General features: G+C 46.7%; 1 protein-coding gene across 1 annotated transcript in view; it reads left to right on the top strand.

Moving 5' to 3' along the window:
* Window positions 1–13514, top strand: part of LOC119466560 (prolyl 4-hydroxylase subunit alpha-2-like) — a 76578-nt gene that overhangs the window by 13127 nt on the left and 49937 nt on the right. Inside the window, exons 5-8 of the mRNA XM_049657408.1 lie at window positions 4357–4521; window positions 5601–5761; window positions 8821–8866; window positions 12745–12848. Coding sequence (XP_049513365.1) covers window positions 4357–4521; window positions 5601–5761; window positions 8821–8866; window positions 12745–12848 — 476 coding nt within the window. The remainder of the gene's footprint in view (window positions 1–4356; window positions 4522–5600; window positions 5762–8820; window positions 8867–12744; window positions 12849–13514) is intronic.

Genomic DNA, 13514 nt, shown 5'->3' with positions numbered 1-13514 from the left:
ACCATGCTATTGTTTCTGCTTCTGCTTTTACAATTTCGGTTACTTCTACTTGCGATATCCTACCTAATTATTGAGATACATCTTTTTTCTCAATTTTCCCATACTTTTATTTTTTTTATACATATTTTGTATTGTATACCCCCTATTTTTGTACCTTTGTACTACTCTTTGCACCAGTATTTGTACTGCCCACTCCTGCTCTGGCCTGGTATTCAGGCTGGCAGTACGATATAAGGATAAAACGAATAAACACAAGAAGTGTTTTTCCGGCGTGAAGAAGCCCTCGAATACACGCAAAGTACCTCGATCGGTCAGTCGCGCGGCAATTTTGCGTGTATTCACGGGCTTCTTTCCCGCTCGGAAAAACACTTTTATGCAGCTCGTATTGAGCAACAAAAACTGTATCAGGAGCCTTCATGTGCTCTACAATTTTCTCATTGAAACTTTTCATCTAATTATTATGATTGAGAAGTTGAATAAATACTTAAGACTAATTATGCAATTAGGCGTTAAGCAAAAAATATCCGGCATGTAGAAGACGGATTAATTCGGCAGATACCAAGAGCCGCGTATACAAGTGGTCACTTGGTAATATGATTGGGTGTTTCAATCCTCTAGCCCATCCAGTTCCTGTAACGTCCTCCAACTCTTAGCAACCCGTCCTGGCCTATATCCAGTCGTAGGGTCAGAACGCTGGAACCTAATGAAACGGCTGGCCAGCCTGAAGTGTGGTGACCTCGGCTGGGAAGGCCATTTTTGGAACCAACTTGAACCAGAACTGCTCCGCGTGCTTTATTTCCCCTGACGTCAGCGGTTCAGAGAAAGATGGCTGGTTCCTGGAAGCGTTGCAAACAACCTCAATATTCAGGCGGTTACTCGGAGAACTCTGGAGAGTGAGCTGTAGTTTTCGAGGTCCAGCAGTGGTGTCGGTTTATGTGCGGCTTGCGGTGACACTGCGGCTGGGCACACGGGCGCAAGTTCGCTGTTCAGGTCCTGCACCGTAAGCGTAGCGCAAGTGCTCAAAGGCCAGTTACTGTCTGGTTCGGACAACCACAGAGGCCTGATCCACCACTTTGTCTCTCGTGTTAGGAGCGCTGCTGATACTACGCGCGTCAAAAGGTCTGCCGGGTTGTCTGCGCTCACGCAATGGCGCCAAGTGTAACCTTGGGTCAAAGTCGGAATCTCGCGAATATGGTTACTTACGAAGGTCTACAAGTGGCTGGCGTCGCCAGATCCAATGCAACGCTAGCGTTGAATCAGTCCAGAAGGAAGGAAACATGATGAAACCCCAGGCATTTTCTAGATGTAATGCCATAATCTCACCGCCAAAGGACAATCAAGCAGCTCTAAACGCGGTAGAGAAATCGTCTTTAGTGGTGCGAGGCGAGACTTGCTAATAAGGAGCCGGACGATAAAACCTTCTTCGGCTAGTTGTTGACGTACAAACACTGCGACTCCGTATGCATGATGGCTGGTGTAAGTGAAGAAATGTATTGCCATGCCTCATTGGTTTAGCGATGCCGGTGAGATGCAACGTTGAATGCAACGGTAGACAGCACAGGCAGTTCCGATACCCAGTTCTGCCAGAAATCCTCAACGTCCGGTGGGAGAGGCTCGTCCCACTGGATGCGCTGCCGCCATAGCCGTTGAAATAGGTGTCGAGCTCTCACATGAAATGGAGCAACGAAGCCCAATGGGTTGAATAGCGTGGCGAAGGCTTGTAAAATGGTCAGCTTCGTTGATGACTGAGTTGAATGACACGAGAGGACGGCTTGCGTGGTAAAGATGATCTCATCCGATGAGTGGTCCCAAAGCAGACCAAGTACCTTGAACTTGGAGCCCTTCGCACTAACATTCTCAAGTAAAAGGCCGTCATTCAGAACTGAGTGCAGAGTAAGCGGGAGTTTGTGCACCATTTTCTGAGTTCCATCCCTGCGTCGGTAATAATGGCATTCGCTTCCCGGTAAATCTTCAGAGCCTCCTCTTCGGAAGACGCGCCGATGACAAAGTCGTCCACGTATAGAATGACCATTGTAGGCGAGCTGCAATGTCTGGGTGTTCGTCTTCCATTTTTCGAGGTGGTACTGCAGGGTTGCTGACAGCAATAACGGGCTAGAAGATGCGCCGAAAGGAACCCGTCATGCGCCACTCGACGATTGTCGGTACGGGATGCTCACATGTCGGTAGTCGGTCGATCCACAGAAAACGAAGAGCGTCTCTATCTTCCGAGCGGATGTATATCAGGAGGAATGCCTTCCAGATGTCAGCGGTGAGAACAAATTTGTTGCACCTAAACTGCAAGAGCAGCTGCAGTTGTTCCGGACAAAGCTTGACGCCTTTATCGAGCATGTCGTTCAAATACGGTTCACCGCATTCATGAGGTGAGGCATCGAAGACCACGCGCACATTGGTAGCCATGGCGTCACGAAGTCATGGCGTCACGTGATGAGGTAAGTATTAAACAGTCTGTCCGAGCCATCCAGAAGGCACTACTCTCTCCGTATGGCCTTCCTTAAAATACTCGCAGATGACGGCATCGTATTCCCGTAGAAGTTCTGGCTGATGCTCAAACCGCTGAAGCTGACGCTTTGGCCTACCTTCAGATACAATCCGGTTCGTGTATGACGTGAGAACTGATGTCCTGATCATCAGCGGTACTATGTAGCGTCCTGTGCTCTTGTGCACTGCGCTCCGGAAGTTTATTAGCGCTGGATGCATGTTGGCGTCGTGATCATCCTGTATGTCAGTAATACCGATGGCATCTAAATGGCACATCTATGATTGTTCCCCTGTATGGTCTCAGTGCGCCACGAGTCGGAGCAAGTCAGGAACAGGGCATTTTCACTGGTGTTCCGAGGTCTCAGACGAGGGTAGGTGCTAGAGTACATACCTTGAAGAACTAAGCCAAATGTAGTCTGACATAGTCTCTACTGCACATAGGTTGTTCGTGAAACGTTCGACGCGTCCGGTCACTACCCTCGAATGTACCTGTCGCCTCGTCACCTGCATGAAGAAGGACAGCGGATTAGCCGTCTGCATTGTTGTGGTACTTTCATGCCCAATGGCTCCGGGAAGCGAAGGAACACCATATATAGCCGGTAGAATAGGTGGCGCTCGATGCCGGTTATGTCTAAAGTCCCTATATAAGAAAAGTACCGCCATCTACTCTTTCCTCCGTCGTCTCCTCTCCTAAACCGCTTCCTTTTTCTTTATTTTTTGCTTGCGAAAGCAAGTCGACGGTGGCGGCCCTAGAAAGTCCACGTTGAAACTTTCAGGCCGGGCGCGCGCCGCCGCCACCGCCGGAGACTGCGGCTGCGCAGAGGTACATTCAACGTAGCTGTAAGGCGGGGAAAAAAAAACATAAAAAATTCAAAGCGCGCGCTATCATCATCCAATCGGAGATACAGGAGAGAGAGAAGCGGCGTTGATCAAGGATGGCGGTACTTTTCTTATATGGGACTTTAGTTATGTGTCCAGCAGGGCGCGTTGGTCGCCGAACCACGTGGCCACTTGTCCCAGCACAGAAAGTGCTGGAATCATCTGGCACGTAAAAACTGGTGTTTTGGTATGAGTTACGCAGATTGTATCCGGCAAGAGCCCGGTGCGCGCATACCCACCGATAAGGAGCCTGCTGACAGCAAGCTGCATAAAGGACAACGAATTATACGTCTGTATTCTTGTGGTACTGAAGTGCCCAACATTAGCCCCATTGAGTCGCGGTGTAGACACACGTGTACACGAATTTTTTTTGACATTTTTCTAGTGGTGGCCAGAACAAAACAACGGATATTAGGATTCGTGCAAATTCAACCCTCTGTGTAGTGATGTGGGTCCGCTATATTTCAATGCTTTAATTAGTGCTACACACGACCACTGTGCTGACGGCACAACTATGGATGACGAGTTGTTCAGCGTTCCGCGTTCCGTCAGAAATGGCGAAAGTATATACTTTCCCCTTTCTTAATTGCAACACCTGCACTCATTATTGCGCCAACCTGTGCAGGTGTTTTACACCAGTGATTGAATTCTTCCTATAAAGAAACACAGCATGTCTGGCTGTACAATAGGACGGTACTTAATTCTTCTTAATCATTAAACCTCAGTAGAATATGCACGAAGCATCTTCCTATTACCTTAACTTTTTTGAATTGAGTGTGAGTGCCTCAGAGTAATATCACAAAACTTCGACACAATTATCGACAGTCGAGCTTAACTAATGACTCAAGGGGTTACTGGTGCGACGTGTTATTCGCCCTTCTCTGCAATCTTCCCAAAGCATGTCCGCTTCGCCGTGCTGCAACAAGTGTCAGAGTTTGTGCGCTTAACTCATCGAGTTTCGTCCCTCTAAAATGGCAGAGATCGAGAAGCTGATGGTGGAGTCGAACGACACGTTCCCGCGTCCGAGCGACCTGGTGGACGCCGGCGAGGCGCTCACTGTCATCCAGAAGACGTACCGTCTCAACATCACCGACATGGCCAAGGGAGTAATCAAGGGCCACAAGGCGAAGGCGCAGTTGACAGGTACGCGTGCCATAAACGATAGTCTTTTGGTTTCGCTGACCAGTTGCTGGGTTCCGGTTGAGGTGGATGAAATTATATATTCTCATTATAAAGCGATAGCTTTAAGCGCCCCGTTCCGCAATGAGCACCGTGCCAACGCCGTTGAGCGTGAGCGAAACTTGCTAGCAATCCAAGCATGGCGCCTGCCGCGTTTCTACCAATCACAAAGCGGCACGCGCCCATGCTTTCTACCAATCATAGCGCGGTATCACGGCATCCGCGGCAGCGGCGGGCCGAACGGCTGGCGGGCCGGCGGGGAAAAATTAAAAAAGAGCCAGAACGGCCGCCTTCGTGCATAGCGTTCGCCGCCAGCGTTTCCCGGTAAACATTACGGCTACATGAGCTGCAGTTGCCATGAAGCGTAAGAAGCAGTCGGGAATCTTTGAATGCTATTGCGTTCTACTCTTAAAGTCGAAGCTTAAGCGTCTCCGAATTTTTGCTCTTCAGTACAGGGTAAGCATTTCTCAGTTAAGAAATGTGCTCGTTGAGTTACAGAACTTCTAAATGCAGACGTCTCAGAACTAACAGAGTTCTACTATGGAGCATATTCTTTGCAACATTTGTGCGCATCCAATTTTGCATGGTCTTGACAGCACATTTAGATTTCTTTTCATTCTCACCGGAGAGAGGACATGCTTAGCAAATATAAAGAGCTTATCAAGGACTAAGCCTGGTTAGCTATGCTATGTTGAATAATTATACGCAAGAGATGAAAACTAAGGGAATTAACGACAGGAAATGGAACCAGTGGATGCGTCACTTAACATTTTATCGCTTTATCAGACCGATTATCTTCAAACACCGCATCATCTCTTTTATTATTTTTTTACGTGACCAGATTATACTTCTCCAGCGAGTGTATCAAGATTGCGCTTTCTTACACTAACTTTAGAAGGGAGAAGGGCCGGTACGAAGCACCAAATAAGATGAGTGCGTAGTATAAATGCAAGTTGACGCAATAAACGTGCTTATACTCCGTACACATAGGTTCTGTTTGCCAAAGCGTTGCCTTACCCTTTTTTTTTACCCCCGATGCACAGCGCGAGACTGTCTGTACTTCGGCCAGCTGCTGTACAACCAGTATGACTTCGAGCCCGCCATCAAGTGGTTCGAAGAGGCACTCACGAGGCTGAGCCTCGAGAAGCAACCGTCCGTCACGCCAGAGATGGTGCACGGTTACCTCGACAGCAGTCTCCTGCAGGTAGGCCCCATTCAATACGTGACTCTGGCTGTGCCCGCATTCGCAAGGAACATAACGCCATTATCTCGTGAAGGAACCTGTGGCAAAAAAATAATGTTAAATATAGAGATAAACATGCACACACAAAAAGAAAATTGGAATGCGATTCAACCTCCCGTTGAAGTCGATAAAGGACAAAGTCTTCGTTAGCTAGTTTGGGTTAAGGATGGGGTGCATGAACCGTATCAATTCATTCTGAGAGGCCCGCAGTTTCTCAACGACAGCGTCTCAATGCACTAGCTGTCACGAGAGAAAAAAATGCGAGAACGTTCCGCACCTCTACCACCAGGACTACTGGTACCAGATCTATTGGGATCGCCGCACATTTTTAGACTGCACTATCTCTGGGATAGGCCCATGAAAGAAGCTAGAAGCATATACCCGATACAGAAGACAAAGGCTGACTCACCAAGAAAAACTTTTTCTTTAAAAGAAAGCCGTTTTACATCACACTGTTCTGCGGTCGGAGTTAAAGCGTTCATTCGTTTCTCGCGAAGGAAATTGCTCCCAGCAAGACACTCCCAATATCGTTCCGCATTATTTTCACTAATTCAACATTTTTGCAAATATGTTTCACTTAGGGAAAATTATGGGAGCAATGTTAAAAGTGATACACATTAGCAGTAGCAAGAAGATAGACGAAGAGCCTATGTTCAACGACATTAATTACACCCAAACATTTATTTAGTGTGTGGAACATTCTTAAAAATATGTTCTACTTAGCGCAATCTATGTGCTACAAGATTAAATGTATAAGAAAGTGTAGAATGGGTAAAGAAATCGATGATTTGAAACGCATTTCTAGCCTCCGACACCGTTTCTGCAGGGTTGTGGACGCTTTTTATTGCGATAGCAATTATATGGACACTCAAAAGCAGATTTCTGCCGTCGGCGTCGCCGTCGCCGTCGCAGTCGCCGTCGCCGTCGCCGTCGCCGTGAGGTTCCGTATGACGTCATTTGGAGATGAAATCGTCGCCGATGATAAGTGGTTCTTGAGGGAAAGGGAAAGGTTGACGCTATCTTCTGCAGCCCTTGAGGGAGCACGGCTCAGCGCCAACGTCGCCGCGCGCCGAACGCTGTATGTGCGAGTGAAAGGGTGCGAGGGGCGCGTCTTTCACGGGGAGGTGAACGCACGGCGGAGAACAAACGCGCGTTCTGCGCCATGCTCGCTTAAGGGCTGCAGAAGTAGGCGTCTCTTTTCTCCTTTACAATCACCATATATGTAGAGCAAACGCGCCTTCTTCAGACGCGCGAGAGGCCGTGGGGGAGGGGGAGGGAAGGGAGGCGACGTTTAGCTGCGCACCAAGTGCCTATTTATATCAGAGGCTCCAGCAACAGTCACCAACGCCGCACGCATTTTGAGCTAACGCGGGCAAAACGCCGATGGCGTCGACAACAGTCTGCGTGTTGTTGCTACCAAAGCCGCTCACCTTACTTCGTATTACATTGCTGTGTTGCTATCGCATTCTTGCTTCGCCCTTAGGGCGACAACTGTGACCTTTTTTTATCCTTGGAGTACTGATGTAATAACCATGCGGCCAGAGAATTAGCATTGTTTCTTATTTTATCTTCTTCCAACGGATTCTGTTACTGTGCAACTGATCCTTAACACGCATTATATAGCCAGTGCTATGAACCTTATGCCTGGATGCATTGTTACCTTTACTTGTTCGCTCCTGCGGCCGTATTGCGCGTATGCATTCGTTTAGGACTGCGAACGACGTAGGCATCTTGCAAAAAAAATAATAATAATAAGCTTATTATCTTAGACGATCGTGACATGCGTGGTTGATTAAAAAAAGTAGCTTGGCATGTTTTTTACTATGTGTAGCCGCTTGGATTTGTAGCTAAGTGTTCGTGGCATGTGTTTCAAGTATCTTTACATTGTTAGTCTGCTCTGGCAAATATGTTTCACAGCTCTGTCATAGCTAGCGTGTCATCCAGCATTAGCTGCGTTCATTTAGATCGCTCTTGACGCAACTAACCGTCCATGACCTCCGTAACTAAAAATAGATCCCTAGTTCGAAGTCAAGGCAACACGCCTTATTCTGGATGTAATATAAATAGAAAGAAACACTTCATGTAAAACCGAAGCAATAAAAGCTGTTTGTGCGCGATTAATTACAACTTTAAGTAATTGTTTTATGGCCTAGATATTTTTAGTGCTTCTTCCATTGTCGCTACATATTCGATATTGCGTACGCAAAGTTAAGGGACGCCAACCCCACTGTAAAATAATTTATACCCTTTTCACTTTTAATTGTGTAAATTATTTTACAGTGCACCGGGCTTAAGAAAGAACGCACGCAGGTATACAAAATAGCACCGAAGGAGTCTAAAAGGACGCAAGCCGGTCGGGGTGCTTTGCGTACGCGAAAATTCCTTTCGGTACCAAACCCCGTTTGCGTACGCAAAATCTGAACCTCTCATTGTATTCTGTGAACAACTAGCCATATTTTCTCGGCCATGATTAGCATTTTTTTCTTATCGCTTTCGCCTCTGATCGTAAGTGAGCAAGCCAACAGTGAGACGAACTTCATCTGGTCAGGTAACGCGCTATAAGAAACAAAGGTTTGCGTGTGGTCATGCACGAATTGAAAAGCTAGTCGATGTATCTTAATCCCGGCGGGTTCCTTCTTTGCAACTCAGTAGACAGCATACGTCGTCGTCACGGAAGCGGCAACACCTGCGATTTCGACCTAAAGTTTATTTTGATCACTCACCAGAGAGACACTTACTTTCGAGCACGAAGTACGACACGAGGTATCTCCACTAAAGGGGTCTGTATGCAGTCTGAATAGTTCTTGCGTTCTCCATACAAGTATACGAAATTTATGCTCTACTCTTGTAGAAAATTCATCGAGAGTCACAAGAAAAATGTGCGCCATGTAGGTATGAACTGATTTGAAAGCCGCGTGCAAACATTTTAGGGTATAATTCGCTTTCGTTGACGCACACAACAGCGCATAGCGCAATTATTTAAATCCTGCCGTGAGTCTGATATATTCAGTCTCGTCTAGCTGGAGGAACAGCAGCGGCAGCAGGAAGAAGAGCGCAACAGCACGGGTAAGTGGCACTGTTACGTCATCATTTTATTGTCGGAAAGCGGAGCCTTGCAACACTTCTCACTGATGCAGATCCGCATTTGTCTTCGCTTTCCGGTTTAGTCTTCAGAACGGCCTTCAGTCAACAACTGAATGGAATAAATTTGCGCACCATATTGTAATTAATGTATCCGCCCTGTAGCAACTTTATATGAATAGAAGAGTTTTCATTATATATATTTAGCTGTAGAAGAGAGAGCGGGATAGAGTAGCTGATGTGTCTCTCTACCTGCATTCCATATTAACAAAACAGAACAAAAAAAAAAAGAAGTGAAGAACAGACAGATCTCCATGTCTAACACCAAAGTCTGTCCTAGCGCAGAGGTTGTGAATAAGGCAACGGGCCTACTCATTAAGAGAAGCGGAAGAAATTTACTTTTTATTAGTAAAGGTGCCAGCTAACACGTACCATACTGTGGGAACTCCTCAGTTTTCAATGTTATTGCCGACGCTCTTCCGAAGGTGTTCTGACCTCCTCCATACCGCACCCCCCCCCCCCCCTCTTCCATCCATCCCCCCTGCATTACATAGAGGTAAAAGATGTATATGCGCTTGGTAGTGCCTATTTTCGAAAGAATGCCTGCACGGACCCAGCTTAAAACGCGTACACCGAAAGTCGCGAACGACTGAACCCTGCATTCATAACTGTGTTAACGACCTTCGTCCATACCTAAGGTCCGGCCTCCATGACGTTTTTCAGACAAAGCAACGGCGAAACTCGATAACATTGTGCTCGGTAAAAAAAATGGCAGCCAGCGCTACGCAATGCGAAGCATTGCTGTTTTGTATAGTATATATAATGGCACTCACGAATCGTGGTAATTTGCTGAAGCGAAACATACACCACAGGTCGGGAAGATGGAGTGTTTATATGCTGTTTAATTGTTAGATATGATAATTATGTACAATTTTACAATATTGCATTGTTAGAGTACGTACAATTAAAGACATCTTTACGGGTAAAAGGTAGGTCCTCGAGCCGCAACCCACGGTAAGACCCACGAGTTAAGTTCCTCCTCGTGGGTCTCGAACCAGAAACGTGCCATTCCTGTGAGATGAAATATGAGTTAGCTAGCATGATGGTCTAGTCGCAGTGGTTGCTTGCGCTCACCGGCTTATACAATTGAAGCCAATCTTCATTATCAGTGTTGTCGATGCCGGAAAAGGTTCCTGGGTCACGTGGCTGTGCCTGAGTGTCGCTTGCCTGTTCTTGAGCCCGCAACCATCCACCAAATACATTACGGCGAAAAAAGACGTAAGAAATACATTTACAGAATATTTGCAATAACTGTAGCGGCTGACAAGATGGTGGTTGTTGTTCGTGTTACCTAGCTCGCGAAGTTAAGAGCGTCGTCTTCATCGGAGTAATCGTAAACGTCTCCTTGATCAGCATGTCACAATATGTACATTGATCAGAGATTCAAGCGCGATACCCGGGCCGCGTGGCGGCCGGCGGTTTTGAACCACCGATGAACGCTGGGCAATTTCTGTGGGGCCAAATACAGTCACATTGCACCCAAAATGCTCTCTATTTTATCGCATACCATAATTCATGAGCTCGCTGTACCCAGAGCCCATCGACTGCTGGAAAAGCACCCGCAGACATGCGCTCCAAGTGCCGCGTTTGACTGACTGAACAGTGTACATCAGTTGACATACTCAATACTCGTCGATTCACTGATTGTGGTTTCGAGCGTGTCTTCAGTGGTGGCATCACTGGCAGTTTCACTGGTCGATGCACCGGCTCGGGCGAAGCAAGCGCAATGCGCATCACTGCTGACGTCAGTGCGCACTTGTGGAGGGACGGTACTGTTCAAGCAGCAGGTCGTCACCGCCTAGGATCACTGGAGGTGCAAACGCAGGAAGGAAACGCTATCAACCATAAATGGTATTCTTCATTTAGTCCGGTTTAAAAAGAAAGAAAATATACGCAATAGAATGACAACAACAAGTTCGGTGCCGCCCTACTTCAAAGAGGGCGTTTGTACTACATCCATTCTATTCATAGTGTCAGTCATTCCCACATCCACTCATTCATACATTCACAGCAGTGAATACGGCGCATCAAGCGTAGAAATATTTGTTATTCAAATTTATAGGCCCTCACGTCTCGATGCTACGTAGAGGAAGGGGCAGGGAGGTACAGTGATAGAAGTTATCACATAATAAGGTTACACTAATAACACTATAGGTCGTATGCTGTACTTTAGAAAGATAACATGCGGTTTCGAACACAATAAAGACGACAGCCGTATATTCTGTATTATTTTTATTTGTTTTGAAGAAGTTCCATGTGGCCCTAGACAAGTCAGTTGATTCGATCCTGGACGCTTTTCGGCAATGTGGGAAGGGCTTGTCTTTGACCCATGAGTTACCTTCCGATGACTCAATGCAGTTTTTAGATTTATGCCTGGTTTTAAGAGAACCCGTATGTTGAGCATATAGTCGCAGGGCACGTAAGGCACTGTTGCCATATGACTCTGCGCAGCCCAAGTTAGTTAAGAGGGGCATGGCAAAGCTTTGCCTAGGTTCTGCTCACAGAAAATCACGCCCACATGCAATGCAATATAGCTTTAATGAGCAGGTATGGCGATTGGATAATGCCGTTTTCCCTTGCGCGGTCGTACCGGCAATAGCAGAAGTTCTTCTGCGTGGAACAAAAACAGATACGTCCCGAGCATGCACTGGGCAGCTAAGTAGGAAGCGTCCAGAAGTGCTGCCATATCTGCATCGCGTATCACACAAGGAAGGAAGGAGGAATAGACAGAAAGACAGGGAGGTTAGCCCACCTGAAAAAGGTAGCAAGCAGGCAGAATGAGCCGATCGTTTTTTCCACCCCGCGCAAGCTGGCCGGACTCTGTCCCAGGATCTCTTCGGTATATATAAAGAAGAAAGAACCTGGAGGTTACGGATATCAACACGCTCTGGGCGGGGGAGGGGACGGAGGGGGGGGGGGGGGGGGGGGGAGTACGTGAAGTGCGTGGTAGGCGTGGTATACGAGATACGGCTACCTTGTGGAACTGCGTATGTAGGGCAAACTGGACGCTGTGTTAATGAACTGGCAAGGGAACATGAGCTTTCAACTATCAATACAGGAAATGCGCTTTTGCCTGCGCATTGTCAAGCTTGCATGTGCGTTCCGAATTTCAGAAAAATCAAGATCTTGGGTAAAAGCCGAGATACAACAGCCCGGATGTTTATGGAAGCCTTCTACGTGCCTCTGAGAGGGAAAACTTGCGTTAGTGACACATCCATATCTTTAATGGATAGTGAGAAGTGTTTTTTGTTTTGTTTTTTTGCGTGGCTTCCTATAATCGGCGGTTGTGTTACTGTGACTACATGCTTTTGCGCATGTGCAAACACGGTTATATAATGACGAACGACAAAGAATAAAGCTAGTTAAAAGTTAGCGCTAGTCCTTGTCCCTCACATCGTCCTTGTTTGAATCTTGCGCAGTATGTTTGTTTTCCTCGAAGCAGTATTATAAAGCGAGAAACAATGAGGCTAATCTTCAAAAACTTTGGTTGCCCGCTATAAAACCATCAAAACTGTACAACAAAAGGGCCCTGACTAACTTATGTCACCTGCATGCAATACGAAACTACGAAAAATAATTCTGGTGTCCAACAGATTAACTACAATAGAGCGCGGAGCAATGTAAGAAGCAGCGATTTACTAAGTGGCAATGTGAACGAAAAAAAAAACGAACCGCGGTAAATCCCGGAAAGGAAAGGCTAACATAAGTGTTGCATGGCTCCAATAACTTGTCTGGTTGTTTTTTGAACTTAGGCCGTTTGTGTTGCTTCTGTTCTCGCGGGTATATGCTTTGGTGCAATGAAGAACCTCACGCTGAAGTCAACCCGAAGGTGCCCACCCTTGCAATGCCCTTCGCCGAAGGTTTCCAGGAGACGTTCAACGGCCTCTGCCGCGGAGAAAAAATCCGGGTGAGCCGCTTAGAAACTTTCTTGCTGCGTGAGTGTTTTTTTTTTTTTTTTCGAGGTTTCCTTGGTATTCGCGCTTGCTGCGTCTTTCTGTCATAATGATCAGCACCGTGGCATTGCCCCTCTGAACTTACTCCGGCCGGAGCTGTATCATCTATTCGCGAAGTAAAACCAAATGAAACAATTCGCGACAGCGAATAAGAAAGGCTGAAACGGATGACTTCGGAATAAAGCACACCTAAGCAAGCGACAGCGCGTTATGATCACGCGAATGACAAGATGTAAAAACGCAGAGAAAGGAGCTACTGATGCCAGTTGCTCAGGTTATTTGAGTACATTCTTTAACCAAAATTTCGTACGACTTGTACAAAGGTAGGAAACGTTTATATCATAAGCTGCTCCGTTGGCTGTAATGTTTTAACGGCAGCTGCAATGGCATATAGTCCTAGACATATTCTATGCTTTCAAAGCTACGATGTCAACAACAGCCTCTTACGATTGCTCGAATGCACCGTTTAAATAATGTAGTATATGCGAATACAAAGTCTGTTCTTCGTGCTGCAGTCTGTTTCAGCGCCTGGTGATTCGTACGGCATAACTAATGTTGGGGGACAGATTATAGGCACTCCCCAGTGTGCGCACAGTAGCACTTCTTCTTTCTCAGGTTTT

This window comes from Dermacentor silvarum, chromosome 10, assembly GCF_013339745.2.
Source record: "Dermacentor silvarum isolate Dsil-2018 chromosome 10, BIME_Dsil_1.4, whole genome shotgun sequence".
Taxonomy (NCBI): Eukaryota; Metazoa; Arthropoda; class Arachnida; order Ixodida; family Ixodidae; genus Dermacentor; species Dermacentor silvarum.
Note: the sequence above shows the minus strand (reverse complement) of the source record. Positions and strands in the feature narration are given on the sequence as shown.